The sequence below is a fragment of the Theropithecus gelada genome, chromosome 17 (genome assembly GCF_003255815.1).
Source record: "Theropithecus gelada isolate Dixy chromosome 17, Tgel_1.0, whole genome shotgun sequence".
Classification (NCBI taxonomy): Eukaryota; Metazoa; Chordata; class Mammalia; order Primates; family Cercopithecidae; genus Theropithecus; species Theropithecus gelada.
Genome location: NC_037685.1, coordinates 18,772,772 through 18,795,884, shown reverse-complemented (window position 1 = coordinate 18,795,884; position 23,113 = coordinate 18,772,772). Strand labels below are relative to the sequence as shown.

The 23,113-nt window shown below is 35.2% G+C and overlaps 1 protein-coding gene across 3 annotated transcripts in view; it reads right to left on the bottom strand.

Moving 5' to 3' along the window:
• Positions 1 to 9,325: 9,325 nt before the first annotated feature.
• The window catches only part of NDFIP2 (Nedd4 family interacting protein 2), a 71,479-nt gene continuing 57,691 nt past the window's right edge, over positions 9,326 to 23,113 (bottom strand). The window contains exons 5-8 of one of the 3 annotated variants that reach the window (XM_025364372.1): positions 21,685 to 21,809; positions 16,994 to 17,060; positions 14,286 to 14,391; positions 9,326 to 12,901 (exon numbers count right to left, since the gene is read on the bottom strand). In XM_025364372.1, the coding sequence (XP_025220157.1) occupies positions 14,288 to 14,391; positions 16,994 to 17,060; positions 21,685 to 21,809 (296 nt within the window). In that variant the 3' untranslated portion in view covers positions 9,326 to 12,901; positions 14,286 to 14,287. Of the gene's footprint in view, positions 12,902 to 14,285; positions 14,392 to 16,993; positions 17,061 to 21,684; positions 21,810 to 23,113 lie in introns of those variants that run through there. The other 2 variants (XM_025364373.1, XR_003116494.1) reach the window with 2 other exon arrangements.

Below are 23,113 nucleotides of genomic sequence, written 5' to 3'. Positions count from 1 at the left end.
GGTGGGTGCCTGTAGTCCCAGCTACTCGTGAGGCTGAGGCAGGAGAATGGCATGAACCTGGGAGGCGGAGTTGGAAGTGAGCCGAGATCAAGCCACTGCACTCCAGCCTGGACGTCTGGATGACAGAGCAAGACTCCATAGAAAGAAAAGAAAGAAAGAGAGAAAGAAAGAGAGAAAGAAAGAGAGAAAGAGAGAAAGAGGGAAGGAGGGAAGGAGGGAGGGAGGGAGGGAGGGAGAGAGGGAGAGAGGGAGAGAGGGGGAGAAAGAGAGAGAGAGAGAGGAAGGAAGGAAGGAAGGAAGGAAGGAAGGAAGGAAGGAAGGAAGGAAGGAAGGAAGGAAGGAAGGAAGGAANAAGAAAGAAAGAAAGAAAGAAAGAAAGAAAGAAAGAAAGAAAGAAAGAAAGAAAGAAAGAAAAGGAAAGGAAAGAAGGAAAGAAAGAAGGAAAGGAAAGAAGGAAAGGAAAGAAAGAAAGAAAGAAAGAAAGAAAAAGAAAGAAAGAAAGAAAGAAAGAAAAAGAAAGAAAGAAAGAGAAAGAAAGAAAGAAAGAAAGAAAGAAAGAAAGAAAGAAAGAAAGAAAGAAAGAAAGAAAGAAAGAAAAGAAAGAAAGAAAGAAGGAAATGCTAGTGGTTTTTGCACATTGATTTTGTATCCTGAGACTTTGCTAAAGTTGTTTATCAGCTTAAGAAGCTTTTAGGCTGACACCATAGGGTTTTTTAGATATAGGATCATGTCATCTGCAAGCAGGGATAGTTTTATTTCCTCTCTTCCTATCTGAATACATTTTATTTTTTTCTCTTGCCTGGTTGCCCTGGTCAATACTATGTTGAACAGGAGTGGTGAGAGAGGTCATCCTTGTCTTCAAGGATGCCAGTTTTCAAGGGGAATGCTTCCAACTTTTGCCCATTCAGTATGATATTGGCTGTAGGTTTGTCATATAATGGCTTTTATTATTTTGAGGTATGTTCCTTCAATAACTAGTTTACTGAGAATTTTTAACATGAAGTGATGTTGAATTTTATCAAAAGCCTTTTCTGCATCTATTGAGATAATCATGTGGTTTTTGTCTTTAGTTCCATTTATGTGATAAATCACATTTATTGTTTCGTGTATGCTGAACCCATCTTCCATCCCAGAAATGAGGCCTACTTCACTGTGGTGAATAAGCTTTTTGACACGCTGCTGGATTCGATTTACCAGTATTTTGTTGAGGATTTTTGCATCAACACTCATCAAGGATATTGGCCTAAAGTTTTCTTTTTTGTTGTTGTAACTCTGTGCAGTTTTGATATCAGGATAATGCTGGCCTCATAGAATGAGTTAGGGAGGAGTCCTTCCTTTTCAATTTTTTAGAATAGTTTCCGTAGGAATGGTACTGGCTCTTTTTTGGACATCTGGTATAATTTAGTGTGAATCCATCTGGTCCTGGCCCTTTTTTGATTGGTAGGCTATTTATTATTGCCTCAATTTCAGAATTCATTATTGGTTTACTTAGGGATTACATTTTTTCCTGGTTCAGTCTTGGGAAAATCGATGTGCCCAGGAATTTATCCACTTCTTCTAGATTTTTCTAGTTTATATGCATAGATGTGTGTCTAATATCCTCTGATGGTTGTTTGTATTTCTGTGGGGCCACTAGTAATACCCCACTTATCATTTTTGACTGTGTTTATTTGAATCTTCTCTCTTATTAGTCTAGCTAGCAGTCTATATATTTTATTAATTTTTTCAAAAAACCAGTTCCTGGATTCATTGATCTTTTGAATTTTTTTTTTTTTTTTTTTAAATCTCTCTCACCTTCAGTTCAGCTCTGATTTTGGTTATTTCTTGTATTCTACTAGCTTTGGAATTTGCTCTTGGTTCTTTAGTTCTTTCAGTTGTGATGTTTAGTTGTTAACGAGATCTTTCTAGCTTTTTGATGTGGGTATTTATTATGATGTGCTATAAATTTCCCTCTTAATACTGCCTTAGCTGTGTCCCAGAGATTCTGGTAGGTTGCATCTTTGTTCTCGTTAGTTTCAAAGAACTTCTTGATTTCTGCCTTATTTTCATTATTTATCCAACAGTTATTCAGGAGCAGGTGGTTCAGTTTCCATTTAGTTGTGTGTTTTTTAGTGAGTTTCTTAATCTTGAGTTCTAACTTGATTATGCTGTGGTCTGAGACTGTGTGGTATGATTCAGTTCTTATACATTTACTGAGGAGTGTTTTACTTCTGATGTGATCAGTTTTAGAGTACATGATGTGTGGTGATGAGAAGAATGTCTATTCTGTTGTTTTGGGATGAAGAGTTTTGTACATATCTATCAGGTCCACTTGATCCAGAGCTGAGTTCAAGTCTTGAATATCTGTGAATTTTCTATCTCTTCTAATATTGTCAGTGGGGTGTTAAAGTTTCTCACTATTATTGTGTGGGAGTCTAAATCTTTTTGTAGGTCTCTAAGAACTTACTTTATGAGTCTGGGTGCTCCTGTATTAGGTGCATATATATTTAGGATAGTTGGTTCTTGTTGAATTGATCCCTTTACCATGATATGTAATGCCCTTCCTTGTCTTTTTTGATCTTTGTTGGTTTAAAGTCTATTTTGTCAGAAGCTAGGATTGCAACTCCTGCTTTTTTCTGTTTTCCATTTGTTGGTAAAATTTCCTCCATCCCTTTATTTTGAGTCTATGTGTGTCTTTGCCCATGAGTCTCCTGAAGACAGCATACCTTGGGTCTTGGTTCTTTATCCAGCTTGCTACTCTGTGGGTTTTATTCGGGACATTTAGCCCATTTACATTTAAGGTTAGTGTGTGGATTTCATCTTGTCAACATGATGCTAACTGGTTATTTTGTAAACTTGTTTATGTGGTTGCTTTATAGTGTCACTGGTCTGTGTACCTCAGTGTATTTTTATAGTGGCTGGTAACAGTTTTCCCTTTCCATATTTAGTGCTTCTTTCAGGAGCCCTTGTAAAGTAGGTCTGGTGGTAACAAATCCTTTCAGCATATGCTTGTCTGAAAAGGATCTTATTTCTCCTTCATTTATGAAGCTTAGTTTGACTGGATATGAAATTCTGGGTTGGAGTTTCTTTTCTTTAAGAATGCTGAATATTGGCCTCCAATCTCTTCTGGTTTGTAGAATTTCCACTGAGAGGTTGGCTGTTAGTGTGATGGCCTTCCCTTTGTAGGTAACCTGGCCTTTCTTTCTGACTGTTCTTAATGTTTTCTCTCATTTTGACCTTGGAGAATCTAAAGATTATGTGTCCTGGGGATGATCTTCTCATTGAATATCTTACCAGGGTTCTCTGCATTTTCCGAATTTGAATACTGATCAATTTAGCTAGGTTGGGAAGGTTCTCCTGGATGATACCCTGAAATGTTTTCCAAATTGGTTCCATTCTCTTCATCTCTTTCAGGTACCCTAATCAGTTGTAGATTCAGTCTTCTTACATAGTCCCATATTTCACTGAGGTTTTGTTTATCCCTTTGCATTTTTTTTTCTCTAATCTTGTCTGCCTGTCTTATTTCAGAAAGACAGTTTTCCAGCTCCGAAATTCTTTCCTCCACTTGGTGTCTTCTGGTATTAATACCTGTGATTGCATTGTGCAGTTTTCATAATGTGTTTTTCAGCTCTACCAGGTTGGTTATGTTCTTCTGTATACTATTTTGGCTGTCAGTTCCTGCATTGTTTTATCATTATTTTTAGCTTCCTTGCATTGGGTTACAACGTGCTCTGTTAGCTCAGTGAAGTTTGTTTTTATCCACATTCTGAAGTCTACGTCTGTCATTTCAGCCATCTCAACCTCAGCACAGTTCTGAACCCTTGCTGGAGAAGTATTGCTGTTATTTAGAGGAAAGAGGGCATTCTGGCTTTTTGAGTTTTTAGTGTTTTTGCACTGATTCTTTCTCATATTTGTGGGCTTATCTACCTTTAATCTTTGAGGTTGCTGACCTTTGAATGGGGTTTTGTTTCACTTATTTATTTATTTATTTATTTTTAACAGTCTGGACACTTTTCCATAGGGCTGCTGTGGTTTGCCAGGGGATCCACTCCAGACCCTACTTGCCTCGGACTTTCCAGTACCTGGAGGTACTACCAGTGAAGGCTGTGATTCAGCAAAGATGGCAGCCTGCTCCTTCCTCTAGGAGTTCCATCCCAGCGGGGCACAAACCTGTTGCCAGCCTGAACACACCTGTAGGAGGTAGCCTCCTACAGTCCACCTCTGAGGACTCAGCTGAGGTCCCACTCAATGCAGAATAATAGATCAGGGTCCCACTTAAAGATGCAGTTTGGTCACATTTGGCTAGAGCAGCTGTGCTGTGCTGGGGGATCCCTTCCACACCCAGTCTGTTTGGACTCTCCAAAGTCTGCAGGCTAAAATGGCTGAGTCATCCAAAGAGCAAAGATGGTGGCCTGCTCCTCCCCCAAGGGGCTCTGTCCTGTCTCAGGTTAAGTGCCAGTGGCTGGCTGGAATTCCAAGCCAGTCAGTCTTATCTTGTGAGGTGCCATGGGAGTGGGATCCACAGACCTACAATGCCCAGCCCCCTGGATTCAGCCCCCTTCCCAGGGGTATGTATGGACCTCCTACCCTGCTTAAGTTGCAGTCACCTTTGTCAGCAATCACAGATCCCAAATACGTAAAGTTCTCAGATCTCTGTGCACGCCTGAGTAGCTGTTTTGCTGAGACTCAATGCAGCTCTGTAAGTCAGACCCAAGGCCCTGGTTAAATGGGTTCATGAGGGGATCTCCTGATCTGAGGGTTGCAAAGATCCACAGGAAAAGCATGGGTTCCTGAGGTTGCATACTCACTGTTTGCTTGGGCCAGGGATTGGGGTTCTCTTGGTTCCATGTCACTCCTGGGTGGGCCGTCACTCTGTCTTGCTTTTCTCCATTCGCCATGGGTCGAGCCGTTTCCCTGATCAATCCCAGTGTGAGTACTTGGATGTTTCAGTTAATGGTGCTGTATTTACTCATCCCTTTTGCTCCTTTCTGTGAGTCACACATTGTAGCTGCTTCTAGTCAGCCATCTTGCTTCACTCCTGCCATATTTTAACTCTTCTCAGAAAAGCCAACATTACGTATTTGGGAGCTGGACTACCATAAAAGGGAGTGTTGATTTCACCCGGCCATTCTGATTTGTTGTTTTTCCAAGCAGATATCTGAAAATGGCATCTGCTTTCCCAGCCAGGAAGGTGGCCAAAAAAAGAAAAAAGGGAAGGGAAGGGAGAAGGAAGGGGGAAGGGGTAAGTGGAGGGGAAGGGAAGGGAAGGGAAGGGAAGAAAGAAAATGGCACCTGCTTTGCTTGGCAAAGTTTTGTTGGTGGTTAATGTGGACAGCATGGAATGACCTTTGAGATAGTTGTTGAAATCATGGCTGCTGACATTTTCACTAAGCCGTTCTCCAGAAGCGACTGCGAAGTAGTGGGTTCCCAACTGGAACACAGTTGAAGAATAAAGAGAATAAAAGGGCGAGAATCAAGCAGATATAAACCCATTACTTAAACTACTTACACACTGCCACAGTAGTGAGTTGACTGAAAATCAAACCATGCGTGAGGAGTCTGGTCAGTAACCCCTGTGGGAAGGTAAGACTTGCAACTTTTTTTTTTTTTTTTTTTCATGTTGGTGGTTTGTGAAGGCCTAAGCAGCTCTCCTGTAAATTCTATAGAACATAGGTTACTGTAAGCACCTTTAAAAAACAAGGTGCAAGATTTTGCACATCACTGTGAGCCACTGGCTTAGCCACTGAGGATATTACTTACTTTGGTCATGTTTAAGAGCAATCCAAACTGTTTATCACTACACAGTACAGAGAACCCAAACTGTGTATCTGGGTCCTGCTTCACCTCCAGATACCATACTGGCATTCAGGCAGGAAAAACTGGGGAAGAAGAAGGGTGTGATGGTTAATTTTATGTGTCAACCTGACTGAGGTAACGGATGCCCAGATAGCTGATTAAACATTATTCCAGGTGTGTCTGTGAAGGTGTTTCTGGAAAAGATTAACATTTCAATCAGTAGACTGAGTAAAGAAGATCTGCCTTCACCTATGTGGGTGTGCATTGTCCAATCCATTGAGAGCCAAAATAGCACAAAAATATGGAAGAGGAGTGAACTATCCCTCTTTTCTTGAGCTGGGACAATTCATGTTTGCCTGCCCTTATACACTGGAGCTCCTGGTTCTTGGGCCTTTGGACTCCAGACTCACACCATTTCTTCACCCTCCTCCCACCTTCCAACTGGGACTGGGAGTTACACCATAGGCTCTCCTGGTTCTTAGGCCTTCTGACTCAGTGAATTACACCTCCAGCTTTCCTAGTTCTCCAGTTTGCAGACTGTAAGTAGGACTTCTCAGCCACCATAATCACATAAGCCAATTCCAATAATAAATTCCAATAGACAGATGGATCTATTGACCATACATATATACATACATACACAGATCCTATTGGTTCTGTTTCTCTGGAGAACACTAATACAGAGGGGTTCTAAATGGCTGTAGGTTTAGTCAGAGAACAGTGACTGCCACATCCTGGGACATGCTGGTCCCAAAACAAAGGGAATTCATTTTAAGTCCAGCATTATTTCTTTCTTTATTTTTTGAGAGGGAGTCTCACTCTGTCACCCAGGTTGCAGTGCACTGGTGTGATTTTGGCTCACTGCAACCTCCGCCTCCGGGGTTCAAGTGATTCTCCTGCCTCAGCCTCCCAAGTGGCTAAGATTACAGGCGCCCACTACCACACCCAGCTAACTTTTGTATTTTCAGTAGAGACGGGGTTTCACCCTGTTGGCCAGGCTGGTCTCAAACTCCTGACCTCATGTGATCCACCTGCCTTGGCCTCCCAAAGTGCTGGGATTACAGGCGTGAGCTACCACGCCCAGCCTAAACTCAGCATTATTTTAGTCTTCTCTCAGCCTACCCAGGCTGGACTTTCTTGCCAACTCTGACCTTTTCCCTCCAAATGACCTCGTTTCAGAGAACTTCTCACCAAATTGAGTTGTAAGGAGTTCATGAAATAGGACATTTACATGCTGCATGTATCAGATCCAGGAATAGTTCAGCTCCCAAAGGCCTCGAAACCACAAGTCATTCTTCATCTAGAGACTAAAGGACCAAGAAAATAAACCTTGGTTTCGCAGTAAATAAACTATGTTTGCAATAAAGAAACAGTACTCTCCCCTGAGAGCAGTCTCCTATAAATACAAAGCAAGAGGTACACTTTTTCAGACATTTATACCTGGGATCCTCACACCTTCATAACCAGAAGTTATGCTGACATCATAGAGCACAGGATCATCCTAAAAGAAAAATCTATGTGGAAAACATCTGTAAGAGTGTGTAATAAATTGTTAACAGTGGTTACTTCTAGAGAGGGAGATAAAGTTGGGAGATATGTGAAAAAGATGTTCACAATTACTCTACATACTTCTTGTACAGTGTTTTGGAGAAGAGGAAGGCTGTACCATTGTAGACATCTGCAGTGGTATCTGCAGTGGTAAAGTGAGTGGCTCACAATGATGTGGAAAATCTTGATCTTTTAAAGGTGTTTAGTATGTGCTAGGCTCATTGGAGACTACGACTCTATACCTCACACAGATCCTGCCCTCTAGCAGAAGTGGTGAGGCATGAATGCACAGTACTGAGACACACAGTAGAAAGTGGTTTAATAAAGAGCCTCAGAAGAAGTGTTATGAGAATTGGAAAGATAATTCCTTCCTTCTGAGGACAATCAAGGCAGGCAGAGAACATCATGCAAGAGATGGAAAAATATGAGAATGTATGAAATGCTTCAACACACTGCACACTTCTACTTATTCTTTAAGATCTAGTTCCAGTGTCACCTCTGCAGTGAAGAGTGCCCATTTTCTCCTGGAGTTCAATTGCTCTGACCCATAATTTTTGTTCGTACCTCAATATTAGGCAATTTTCCTCTTTATAAATCTTCCTCTATTAGACATTGAGTTAAAGGCCAGAAGACATTTTATATACACCAGTACACAGTCTCACACTGGCATCCATCCTATCCATTCACTAAATGTATTGAGCTTTGTGCTTAGGTGTTGGGGGGGGGGAGGGGGGGTGGTGACATGCAAAATTGAGTAAAATATAATTGAGGATAGTAACCTAAAAATTAATACTCCCAGCACTGTCTCGTAAGTACCTTGACAGAAATCACACATAGGGCTATGGAAACCAAGATGATGAAAATTAAAGAGGATGAGAGAAAAAGGTTTCCTGAAAGAGATAGCAATTAAGGTTTGTTTGTGTGTGTGTGTGTGTTTTTTTTTTTTTTTTCAAAGAAGGTGGAAAGAAGAATAGGGTAAAAGACAGATTTTATGTGGCAGTAACAGCATAATCCCTTCAAGAACTATTAACAGGCACTCAAAAATATTTCAATGATCCAAAGTATGATCAGGGTAGAGTCTGGAGAACTTGATTCCCATCTAAGTATTTCCCTTTTGACATAACAGCCATTTTTGAAAATAAACCCAAGGTTGACCTATGATTGTAAGAGAAAGCCGGTGAAGTAATTTATCCTAGAATCAGAAACAACATGCCCACCAGCTTACTTCCTGATCACTTCTAACAAGGATTTCAGTGCAGTGGCTCTTTGAGCAAAATAAATGTGTCACTAGTTATAGGGTAGTATCATCTAAGTCAATTCAGAATGAAAATCTAAGGGACTGGCCTCTGGGCTCCCCACCCTTCTGCCTGGAGAGACATGTCAAACTTCCACTTTTCCTACCAGCTAGAATGCTTTACTGCTTGGTAAACAGGCAACTGCCTTCCCCTTTTCACCTAATTGTATCCCTTAAGATCAAATGTCATCTAGGTAACTTTTGCTTTAATTCCACTTGCAGGAGACAAGACATAAGGAGCAAATATGAATTTAATTAGGGAGTAGTAAAGTGGTTCTTTGCAAGATTGAAGAGACAGAAAACCTCTAAGATTCTGTGAACTGGAAGTATTGCTTTGGTGTGCTGTAACCTCCACTGTTAAAGGAGTAATACCCCATATATTCTCTATTTAGGTGCTGATTTTTTTTTTTTAAATAACAGTTTCTAATAAAACAAGGAGAATTTTTTTAAAGCACAACTCAATCTCTCAAAACAAAAATAATGAAATATAAGCTCAAAACATTAAAAAATTAAAAGCAGCACATACTCTGAGCTTAAAGTAAACTTTAAAAACATGTTTTTAAAAGTATGAAATGAGTTTTCTATTTTTCTTATTTACTTGCTGGAAATTTTTGCATGTTAGGTATTATGTCCCCAATAAGAATTCACACCCATAAGCAGGTCTGACCTACGTGACCAATGATACTTTAGAAAGTAGAAATGAACAAATTATTTTCAAAAAGCTGGTATTTTGTGTTTATTAAAATTAAACCACTATTTATCTCCTGACATACAAATAACTGAGAAGTTAAAAGATGTTTAAACTCCAACCTAATTTCACAAGTGTTGTTTCCATCTCCAATCTTGAAAGGTTTGTCACATAAACAGTTTAGTGAGGCCAAAGTGGTGGTAAGAAGTGAATCTTAAACTGATTTTGAAAAGGATGCATCACAGGTTCACACTTCCACATCTATACAACTTTATTAACAAGTAAAATACATGCCAGCATGTTTTATATATGGGCAAGGACATTCCTATGATAATGAATGGCACATTATCATCTAACAATTGACCTTTATCAAATATATGTTAATATTTCATATGACTATTTGAAGAATTAAACAACTAATAAATGCTAAAATAACATTTAACAGCAGTTAAAAATATAAAAGCCATTCAGTTTAATATTTACCATAAGCTGGATTCAAATACAACTATTAAAAAAAAATATTATTCCTCTTCTACAGGCCAAATGGTTCATTAGAAAACACTGTGGCAATAATAACTGGCTCCTACCCTTACCCCAGTTCCATCCCTCAAAGGGCAGTGGAGCTAAGGTAGTTGCTTCTTGGTACGGTCTACAATTATACACAGGATGATCATATAACTTATCCTCCAAATTAGAACACTTTCGAGTACGACGAGGCACTATTAAGCTGAGAAAACAGGAATAACCAGGACAGTTTTGAGCAAACTAAGGATATGTATTACCTTAGTTAAGTACGGTGTCACATTCACTATCATTACCTTTTGCACTTCTGGAAATAGTGCATACTAGATGAAAAAAATTATATTAAATGAAGGAACTCTGAATTTTTCTCCAACTGGATATTTTGAACTCCACTTTTCCTGTTAGGAGAGATTTTACTGGAAATAATATTGTTTTAGCAGGTAAAAATATGTGAACAACTTCAAAGGCATGTCTAAAATGAAATATATCTTATAGACTTAAAATAATAGGCTAAAGTTTAGTATTTTTTTATATTAAGCAGAGATTTTCATTTTAATCAAATGTAATGGGATTTCTATTCTAATCCAAGTTCCTAAAATCTATCCTGCATACACCATATGGAAAAGTGTATTTTTGCCTTAAAATTCAGTTTATTGCATAAATACATGAAAATGGATTATCCTAGCCATGACCAGCTTATTCATTTACAATAGAAGTAATTTGAAAAATTTTTGTATTAACTTCCAATCCCCAGTTCACACTCAAAAATGTTTAGATACCCTAACAAGAGTTCTGATTTTTCAATCTTTAAGGCAGAGTGCAAAGATGATCAAGTGTCCCCAAAAAACAACAGCAGCTGTTCAAGGTCACAGGAAATGAAGTATGCAGGATTTGATATATCTGAAGGGAACATTAAGTTCTTGAAAATAACATTCTGATTCCCTTGCTTACGTGATGAGATTTAAGGCTACCATTGAATTATGCCAATTATAGAGGATTAAGTCATATGTATACTTGAACCTTATAGATTTGGGGGGAAAAAGTCAAAACAAAAAGTGAAGTTTTGATGCTGGATCAAAAGTAACATATCCATATTCAGAAAACAAGCACATATACCATAAAAGCTAAAATGAAATTCTAGTAAGTCGATGTTTGATAGCTAAGCTTCCTAGTAATTATTTAATTACCACATAGCAAAGCTTTAATTTAATTTAAAAATTATTGAAAGAATAAAGTACAGGTCTATAAGAAATACGAAAGAGATACAGCATGAGTTTGAATATGTTATTAGTACAGTTTAATTTTAATTAATTTCCAAATTAGGCAACTAAACCAAGTATTTTTTCTTTACCCCATGCTATTGTCTTACTTCAAGGGTTGTAACACAGGTACTTCAATACAACAATAAAAATTTTAATACAACAATAAAAATTCTACGCAGGAAAGTAAACTCAATGAGACAAAACAAAAAATAGGCTATATTAGCAAAACTAAACTATGTTTTATTTATCAAAGACAATGAAACAATCAGAAAATACAGAGAAATACAGAAGGGGTTATAAAGCATAATAAATTTTATTTTTTGGAAATGGAAAAATGTCCCTGAATAGTTAGATGTACCTTTTAGTAGTAATGTCTAATAATAAATAAGAAATCAATTTTATACGTTCCATATAGCTGTATTAAATAACTTTTAAGTTTAAAAGATAAAATACCATCATTTTAAATGTTGGTATTCAAAACCAAAGATATAACCGAAAGGAAAAACATGAGACATAAAATGATTTGCAAGATGGGAAATATAGTAGTTTATGAATGTAAATTAACTTCCAGTTGTAATAATGGTTACATACTCTCACTACACACACAGACCCCACAGTCCTATATGCCACAAACACATTTCCATAACTTGAAAATGAGTGTTTTGCATATCTCAGTTCAGGATATGTTTTTTACAAGTTAATCCTAAAGTCATAAAGCAAGAAGCTATTAATAGTACAAGATTTTATTTGCCAAGCTTTACAAATTAAACTCTAAAAAAATTATTACAATGATACTGACAGATATTTTATTGGCTTTTTAAAAGACAAACACAAATGAGAATTATCTTATTTAGAAAATTAACTTTCAAAATTATCTTAAATGAAATAAATATAATATCTAATACAATCTCTTCCTGCAAGAATCTCCAAGACGGGCAATCCTAAAAACCCAGCTTCTCATCTGAAAATCCCTAAAACTAGTATGTCCCTTAAAAAAATTTTTTTTTTATCTTATAAAGGACATTTGGTATTCCCACATTTTCTTAAAATTTGTCCTAAAACAAATTCTATCTTTAACACTCAGGTTTCTAAATATATATATGTGTGTGTGTATGTGTGTGTGTGTATATATATGTATACATATACATATATATATTTAGTTCACTTAATTTAAAATTAATGGAAGCTATCTGGACACAATTTCTAAGAAAACATTGCAGAAAGTAAGTTATGCATGGTTATTTACAGGAAGAGTTTTCCTAAATAATAATGTAAATGTCATGTTCAAAAATCTGACAAATCCTTTCTAATAATCAGCACTGCAGGTTTCAATAAACCTTATGTAACAAAAGATGTTTCATGTGTAGAATTACCAGATGAGTCTAAGAGCCAGAAACTAAATCATTAGACATGGTTAATAATTTCATTTTTATTATACTAAATGTCAGGTCAGAAGTCAGTGGCATTTACAAGCTGGAAGACTGTTTATCCACTCAACTCTTTCAATTATATCAAACACTGATTAACCAAATGTGACTGGACTTAACTGCTACAACTTTACAGTTTCTATCAAGTATATGCAAATCTCTCAAATGGGCACATATGCGTATGTGCAAAACAAATGAAATACAGATACTTAAAGAATGAACAGAAATGGCTTGTAAGCATAAACCACCCTGCCATTCAATTTTGAAGCTCCGTCTTTTCTTTACTAGTCTTCTGTTATTAGTAGTCTTCTATTAAAGTTGTAGGTTTACAGATGATCCGGAAATTTCACCTTGGTATAAGAAAGGAATGTTGGGTTGATGCAGTCTGGAGACAAAGAAGGAATTAGTCTTAAAATGTATTAAGTTGTCTTTATCTAAATCACAGTATAATACAACACATTTTATAGAAGAATTATATCAAGTATATAATATTCTTTTGATAAAGTCTATAAATCAGAATATATTCTAAAGTGTAAGGCTTCTATAGCAGACTTTCATCTAGAAAATATTTGCATTGTATTTTACACTCTTTGAAATGCACAGAAGATAACCACACAAATTAGTAAAATGGCAAAATTACTTTGCCTTTTAATCTTATTATTAATACTGACAAATTCTTAATGCCACTGTTTGCGAAGATATTTTGCTTGTTAAAATAAAGCGACAGCGACTTCTTTGGGAGTGGTTGGGGGAGACTTTAATAGAACACTTAAAATGATACTTAAACATGATCTAGAAATACAAGTGTATTCATAGTACTCTAGCAGAAATAAGTAAATTATATAAGCTTATGTATAACTTACATAAATGATAAATAAAATGTAAGCAACCAAATCACAAAGCATACAATTTATTTGAAAAAAGAATACTTAGTAAACTTGAAACACTTTGTTCCTTATAGTCCTACATTCAGAAGTTAAGCACTAGTAGACATTTTGGTTATGGAGTTCAAATGCTTTATCAATTTACATTATTTATAGGCATAAAGTATATGGTACTTGCTTTAAAAAATAGAATAGGGAGTAGGAAGTCACTTTATGTGAAGATACTCCCGCTGCACAATAAATAAATACTATTACTATATCCACGGCCTCCAGAAATTCACTGGATAACTAGTAAGACAACGTCTACTCATTTCTTCATATTCCTACTTATTCAAGTTGTAGCCTTCATAGTTGATAAAAACCAGCACACATTAAGAAAACAATAACAGAACTATTTTCTTCACATGACTTTTATTCCTTGATCCAGACTGTTAAAAGCACTGCAAGACAAATTGTTTTTCAGTCACAGATTTTTTTTTCCACCAGATATCTATGCAAATTTCACATTGTTTTATACAAAAATGCCCATTCCTTCAGTATAGTTTGTTGTTTTTCAAGCTTTCAAATTTCGTGCTGGTGGTTACTTCATATACATTCTATGGTTAATCTTTAAAGAGAAGTTTTAAAAGTCTGATTTAAAATTTCAGTTTACTCGTTATGTATTTTAAAAACTAAAATTTATGAAATTCAATTTTAAAAATCTAAGAGTTATCTAAAAAGGTCTATGACTTATTAAATTTCAATAAGCTGACCATTAGCAGTATTAAAAAATATTAAATATGCTAACAGTAAAAATCATGAATACTCATTAGGCATTTAACATGTATCTGGTAAATTTGAATACATAAAGGAAATAGGCAGAGTTCACAGATTAATATTTCTTACCTCTATAATAAGAAGAAATACCTTGTTCTATGAGCAGCTGCCATACTTTCAGACATGTTTCTGACTTTTAGATAATTAACAAATCCTCTGAAGAAAAGAAGCAGACCTGAGAAAGTTGAAATAATATGGATATATATGTTTTTATACAGAAAGGGGCAAGATAAATTTAAAGTAGACGATTATGAACAAGATCCTCTTGGCTTAAGGAATTTTATTTGCAGACTTCCATTCATTTCTGTAATATATTTTACACTATAAGGATAAACTCTGTCACAAGGAAATACAATTTTTCAATTTGTTAAGCCTAGATGTACCAAAATTAAAGCAAATCTAGTTATAAAAATCCAGAATTACATAAAAACATACATTTAAGTAATTTCCTTAAATAGCAAAGTTACCTGATGCACTTAAACTGATTCAACTCATAAAACTCCCATTGAGCCCATGGGTTCAATCTTTTCAATTAATGTAACTACTGAGTGAACTAAGACATAGTTATTTATATAAAGTACATAAAAAGGAAAAACATACATGTGGTTGCTAACAACTGTGGGGAAAAAAACAATAAGCCTGTACAGCAGTATCAAGTGCCTGTCATCTGTGAAATCTGTATTTGAAGATATGTGCATTATGTACATGTTTTCAATTATGAGTTCTTATTTTGAAGTAATAATAAGAAACTAACATAATAAAAAATTAAGAAGAGTTAGAAAAGACAACTTGGAAGACAATTACTGTAATGATTTAGATTATTTGGGATTCTTCTTATATCTATCTCAGTTTTCTCCTTTGTAAAGTAGTATTTTAAAATAACCACAGATATATTTTAATAATTTAAAAAGCAATACCTGTGAAATTCTCTAAAGTTTCACATAACAAATATTAGATCAATATAAAACATTACCATTATTAGTATAAGCCTTTGAAATACTTAAGCACATGATTCTTAGGGAATCATTAACCCCAGTAAATTTTTAATCAGGAAATTGGGGTGGGGGATCCAAAAACAAAAACAGAAGATATCTACTGTATGTGTATGACTTTCCTCACCAGGAGGAAAAGGAGTTTGTGAATTTAAAATACAAAGTCTCAAACTAAATTTGTACCCCAACTGCAAGGCAATGATCAAATCACTAAAAAAAAGAAGCATGTGTGTAGTAAATTGGAGAGGAAAGACAGAAGAGAGCTACAAATGATGACTTAAAGGGTATACATTTCAGCTAAACCCAATTGCATCTGCTTCCCATGTCCTAACTCCCTCCGTTTGGGACTCCCTCTGCATTCCACCCTCATACCCTTCCAGATGCTGTTCAAAGATAGTAATACTGTTATCCAAATGTAAAACTATTACTGAAAAATGTAAACCAACTTATTTGTGGGATCCCTTCCTTTCTCTCTAAAGCTGCTGTTTTCTAACACACATTTTACTTTTCAGGCATTTCTAAAAGAAGTCACCCAGTTCATATCTAAAAACCAATCACTCAGTGGCTACTGTTTCTGAGCATTCTACAAAGTGCTCAACATTCTTTTCAGCATATGTGAGAGCAACATTTTTATCATTTATTACATTTTCACATTCCCCTAAATAAATAAATACTAGATTACGGCTCTGAAGTGGAACTGGCATTGTCCTCTGTATTCTACTCTGCCCCACATTAACCTCCCTAAGATTCCTCCAATCTCTAAATAATATATATACACACACAAATGTACTCATTTAATATACTTAAATACTTAACAGACTTTATAAACCTTCTCACTTTTAGGTAAGAAACTCAATAAAGAACACGGCATTCAGGCAGTTAGAACACAACAATATAAAACTGGCTTCACCTCCAGATGCATCTCAACAAGGTCATAATACTAAAATAATTTCCCTATAGCTATTAAAGAATTAAGTGACCTTATTTAACAATAATTTGTTTCCCAAAAGATCCTAAAGATCTAACAGTACGACTAAATAAAAACTCAGAGAGAAGACTGCCACCTACTGAAATGCCCTTATTTTCTGGTACAATTCTGAGTGAAACATGGGCTTTTAATCCTAACAAGAAACAAAATGTATTCCTTATGTCAGCAAATACATCTGAAAAGTGGATTAAAGGTATAATGTGATTTAATGATTAACTTAATTATCTCACATCGAAGGTAAAAAACAAAAGGGAACAAAAATTGAAAATCCATAAAATTCCATCAATATTAATAAAAAGACATGTCTTATAAGACAACTCAACAGAAGTACTGTGATCATTAGGCATAAAGCCTTTCCTTATGCCTGGCTGATTAATGATTAATTCAAGGCACAATTCAAAAGCATAAAGAATGTTTCCACGATCGAAAAATAAGAGAATAGACAAAACAACCAAACTATCCAACTCTCAAATTTCCTAAGATCATTAAAAGAAGTTATTTGTGTATATTTTCTGAGATAAATGCTAAGACAGTTTTTTATCACATTGTTATTTTAAAATTTTGTGGCATTCAATGATCATCCCACCACTGACTCTTTACACTGATAGCCTCTGGATTTTAAATCTAAGAAATCTGTAGTGCTATGTAGAATAGTTTAAAAATGTGAGATGATGTGTTTGAATATGAGAATTTTACGGAAGAAAAATAATTTCCACATAAATTGTGCCATAGTTTATTTATATTTACAGTTTTTGGAAATATCAAAGTTAAACTAAATACATTAAGAATAAACTTACCAAGTACAAGAAATATCCACCAAAGCCAATACTGTCCATTGAAATATCCAGTAAAATAATCAGAAAACTATGGAGTGAACATAAATATATTAACCAAATTCGTACACCTGAATTTGAAAATCATAGATTATCTTCAGTTTCAGAATGATTTACCTCAAATAATCTTTAACACTTAAAAATAGCACAAAGGAAAAATAAAAACACCTAATGGCATACATACATATAAATTATTTGAGAAAAAAATCATCTTATGCAATAGCAAAAAAAAAAAAAAAAAAAATTAAATGAAGTATTTTGGAAACAAAAACCAGTTTCAAACTCCCTGCAAGAAATACAAGTAAATGTTGTATGTCTGAATCACACATTTTCTTATTAAAAATTTCACATCAGTCCTTCTTTCATAATCTCTCAAAACCACAACTACCATCCCAAACACACTATAGCAACCCGCTGCTTCAGATATTAACACCAAAAGCCACATTAGTTTAATCTTATCAGATGGGGGTATCCTGCTGACCTCCAAAAAGAAGAGCTTTTGACCTTCTGTACACTCCCTACTGCTAATCACTGCCAAAAATACTAGGTGCATAAAGACCCCCATTAGAGTCTTTCTATTTTCAAACTAGATGCTCTAGCATTCAGTTCCCAACAGTGAGCTGAGAACAGCTAAATGAACCTTAAAGTGGCATTTCAACAGTTCCTATTAGTGGCCATGGCAGACAGTTTTATATTCTCTGTGGTGTGGGAATATGAACAGGCAGATGGAAGGCAGAGTTTGATGATATTGGACACAGTTATCTTTTCCTTGATTAGACTCTAGACATTACACTTCATTAATTTTAAAAGGCTTTTTAAAAAATCAATCTGATTTTCTTCAGTTACTTCAGATAACTTTAGCACCTAAAACAATGCCTCAAATGATTATTTTTTAAAAGTGTTTAATATAACCTACTCTAAAATTATTAAAAATTAGCTTGTATTTACCCACCCTGTTTCCACTGGCCTGCAAACTGAATCTGATGTAACTAAAAATGATTTTGTTAAATGCAGACTTGCTCCCAAATCTGATATTAATTAAAAGTATTTGTAACTTTATACGTAAAGATTTCCAATTATTTGTTGGTAATTTCCATATAAGCTTAAAAATCCTAGGCTTTGGAAATAATAAAAAATGCTTACAAATTGTAAATAATGTTATTTAGTAAGCATATGAAATAAAGATTACCTAAGTCTACTTTTTATAGCCTTTTAAGTATTTTCTCAGGAAGTATTTCTAATTAATAAATCAACCATTTATAGTAATTTCAGTATTTACAGTAATTTCATGTTTTACATTTTATAGTACTTTTTAAAAATGTATAGTAATTTCAGAGATTTAAAATTTCAAAGTACTACTAAACACAGAGATCCCACATACACCTACATCTTTAAAATATGTGTACAATGAAGGAGGGACTTGAAATGGAAAAGATGCAGCTTACACAGGACTGTACTATACTATTTTTTAGTCAAGTGATTCACAGTTAGAAATAAAACACTTTCATATAGGTCTTAAAGGCTTTTCAAGAACAAAAAAGAATAAAGAACCAAGGCAATACGTTTTTATTTTAAATTTCTGCGTGTTACCCAGTAACAGGCAACCCGAACAGCCAGAACAGAGTCTGTCTTCACCAAAATACTTTGAAAGGGAAGGATTCGCTATGTAAAAAGGATAAAGTAATGTTGGACTCATTACTGTGTTAGCAAAAATGTTTTAAAATACTAAAATCATAAGCCTAAGCCAACTGTTGTTGTTTTTTTTAATATAAGTAAACCAATCATGTTGATTGGCCAGTCACAGGCTAGAGAAATCAAATTTTGGAAAATAAATTAATGAACATTAAGAATTCATCTGATTTTATTATATTAATACAACATCACTATTTCATTGTTTACATCCTACTTTCGAAATATAATTTCTTAGTTTTTAATAAAACACATATGTATTTTTAACCAAATAATAAAAACCTTAGACAGAAGTAGTATCGGAAGCCTAGGCTAAAGATATTTACACAAAATCCGAGGTTCATGGCAGCTCAGACACAAAATGGACAGCAGCAGTATGATTTATAAATTACTTATTGTCTAATGAAAGGAAACACCAGGCTTTTAGGGGAAAACTTTTCTCTCAGCACTAAACTCTGAAAGGAAAGTTTTACTTGGAGCATTATAGTAAAAGTCAAAATACAGTGTACACACACAGAGGCAGTACAGAAGTAGGAACATAGGCGATGAATTGAGACCAAGGTACATGCCAATTCACATTGAAAACTGTGGGACTGGCTGGGCACGGTGGCTCACGCCTGTAATCCTAGCACTTTGGGAGGCCAAGGCTGGCAGACTGCCTGAGCTCAGGAGTTTGAGATCAGCCTGGGCAATGACGTGAAACTCTGTCTCTACAAAAATATAAAAAATTAGCCAGGCGTGGCGGCATGTGCCCGTAGTCCCAGCTACTTGGAGGCTGAGGCAGGAGAATCGCTTGAACTCAGGAGGCAGAGGTTGCAGGGTGCCAAGATGGCGCCACTGCACTCCAGCCTGGGTGGCAGAGTGAGAATCCGTCTCCACAAGAAAAACAACTGTGGGACCTTGAGCAAATTATTAGACTCTTTATTCTTACTTTCATCACCAATAAAATGGCTAGATCATCACCAGCATCAGAGATACAGTTAAAAGTTTGAAAACTCGTTATTTGTAACAAATTATGCCTGGCACACACTAAGGGTTAAATGAATGACAGTTATTGTTATTTTATACAAAAGATTTTTAAAAATCCTTTTCTTATAACACTTCTTAATACACACTAAAGGCATAACATTAACTCTAACTCAGTAAAAGTATTTTAAGGGAAACTAAACAGTCCTGGAGATCAAACTTGATGACAGTATATACCTTACAAAACTGTAAGAAACTCCAGTCCTTGAATATAAGTTCCCCATCTTATCACATCAACTAGAGTTGATAACTAGATAATCTAATCCCTTCTCAACCTGAGGTTCTTATGAGAAAATTAAGCTGTAATACTCTAAGGGCATAAGTTGTATAGGATGCATTAACTTCTTTCTTATACATCTAGAATGATACTAGCAATTTACTAACTTGGAGAATTGAGAAAATAGTCCTCATATCATTTTCTGTGTTCTGTGGTTTAGATGAGAAATCCCATTTGAATAATAGTGCTTAATAGTATCATAATCAACGTTGGACTTATCTAGGCCCAACTTCGAGGTATTTTAATAATAATTTCTATAAGGGAAGGGATTGTGTCTTTATCTTTGTATGTTCTGTAACACCTATTAGATTTATACTTGTGTTAGGAACCCACTGTACATCTTTTGCAGTAAAACTAAAACAAGAAATTGTCAGCGGATAGTTCTTACGATGGCTCAAATTTTAATTTTCTTAGAAGAAACCAGTCCATAGGTCCCAACCAATAATTAATTGATTAATAACCAAAACGTATGGATTACTGAAACCCTGGGAGGCTATAAGTTTTAAAATAATGAAGAAATGCATCACATCTATAAACATTAATATTTTCATAATGGGGACTTTTAAATCAACTTAGTAATATAGATATATTATCAAAGTGAACATTTAAGAGAAGCTAATATATTTGATCTATGATTCTACTAAAAATTTTAGGAGGACTTAGCTCATTCAATAAGAAATGAATGTTTAAATGTAGAATGTATATATTTTAATTTATTAATTGTATAATAGCATTTTAAATGTGTAGGTAACTTTTCAAAAGACTTATTAAAACAATAAGTAAAGCCATTCTTGATCATTCTCCTAGATCTTATCGTAAAGGAAAAAAAAAAAAAACTAGGAAGAAACATTTGTAAAAAGAAGTGAAAAGAGGCCTTCAAAAGGCAAAGGTAAAGAGCTGGGGGAAGATGATGCTAACAACACTAATGCCTAAGCAATTTTTACAGAAAACTTTTTTGGGACTAGAAAAGTTGTTAAGGTGGGGAAAAGGACTTATCACTGTCTCCCTACACACTATCTTGTAAATGATAAGAAGAAGGCAGAGGGTGACTTCAGGGAACAACAGGAAAATAAGGAAGGCTTAGAAGAAGCATGAGGGAAAAAAAGGGTTCTGATAACCACTTCATAGGCCTTTTGAGCTCTCAATGTTTTCAAAAGAAAAGAGTGAGAAAATATTTAAGTTCATGATAATGTGACTAAATGAGAAATTTTTATGTTTTAACTGATTTTAGGCATACCTGCACTATATCACAATAGTAGCAGCCATGATTTACTGAGCACATATATTTGTGCAGTAACTGGATAAGGTACTTTAATTACATTATTTCCATACCTCATAAAAATGCCACAAGGCAGCTATCATCAGCCTATTATAAAGAAACTAATGCTCAGAACAATTAAATAAAGTTAAAAGACATATAAAAAAGTTGAGACTCAAACTTAAATTTTTATGATTTCAAAGTTCTTTCCACTATATTAACAATTTCTCATATGATAAAGTGTTCATACCGCAGAGCTCACTATAATGATTAAATATAGGATTTAAGAATAAGCCTTCAAATAACTGAATTCATGAAAATAAAGTGCCCATTTATGAATCACACAGAAAATTTCATACATCTCATTTTAGAGATAAAAGAGATACAGGCTATCAAGACACTCACCCTGACAATGAGGATCCATTTGATCAAGGAAAGGCCAAATCCACAGATAGCACCATACCTTCCAGCTATGGTATTGGTGATACAGAAGGATAAACAAAATCCAAGCCAGTTGAAAATAAATGCCACTAAAAGTAACAGAAACAGTTATTTTATAAACCACAATTTGGAAACAAATTAACATAGACATATTAATAATATTTCACTGCTCAATGGAAACAGCAGTTCCCTTTCTTTTAACTCTGCCAATTAAGCCTTCTTTATAGACTATAGCCTACTTTTTGCAAACGGCTTATTTGCTATACTGTATATCAACAAATGGGTAAGCTTGGTTTCTCGTCAGTCTGGCCAACAGGAATCCATTCCTGAAAGCTTATCATTAATAGTTGAAACTGCAGTTTTAAACTAGCTTAAAACCAGATCACAATGTAGCTCACATGTGGTTCCACGCAAGAAGTCCAGCCTAAGCAAACAGCCAACAAAATTGGCTTTTTAAAAAAGGTAAATAAAAGCCTGTAATCCCAGCACTTTGGGAGGCCGAGGCAGGGGGATCAGCTGAGGTCAGAAGTTCGAGATCAGCCTGGCCAGCATGATGAAACCCTGTCTCTTCTAAAAATAAAAAAAATAGCTGGGCGTGGTGGCAGGCACTTGTAATCCCAGCTACTCAGGAGGCTAAGGTAGAATTGCTTGAACCTGGGAGGTGAAGGTAGCAGTGGGCCAAGATCACACCACTGCACTGGAGCGTGGGCAACAGAGCAAGACTCTGGCTCAAAACAAAAAAAAAAAAAAAAGAAAGAAAAGAAAAGAAAAGAAAAGGCAAACAAAACAACAAAATTCAATACTTCACAAATACTTTATGGGTTTCTTCAGCTGTAATTACAATTCTTAGATGTTCCTTTTCTGGATTTACTTATGCTATGTAATGTCATCTAAAAGCTATGTAAAAAACAGCTTTTCATGGACAGAATACGTCGTCAATTTTTGTTTTCCAAGATGTGTAGTGTCCAGATAACCCCTTTAAAAACTGTAACTTTTTGACTTGTATATGGTAGGTGCTCAAAAGAATGAACTGAATAAAGATGCTTAACATGAATTGTTAGGGAAATAAAATTAAACCACAATGAGATACCATCATTAAATTATTAGAATGTCTAAAAAAAAAAAAAAAATCATCAACACCAAATACTGGTGAGGACACAGAGCAACAGGAACTCTCATTCATTGCTGGTGGGAATGCAAAATACTACAGCTACTTCGGAAGACAGTTTGGCAATTTCTTACAAATCAGAATTCACATTTCAAAACACTCTTCTAATTCTTTTAAGGTTACAAGTATCTTCTCTTTCTGTTTCCCGCAAGTCTAAAATGAGAATAATGCAGGTGACTACTTATTACCATAGCATGTTGACGTGAAAATTCACACACAGTACAA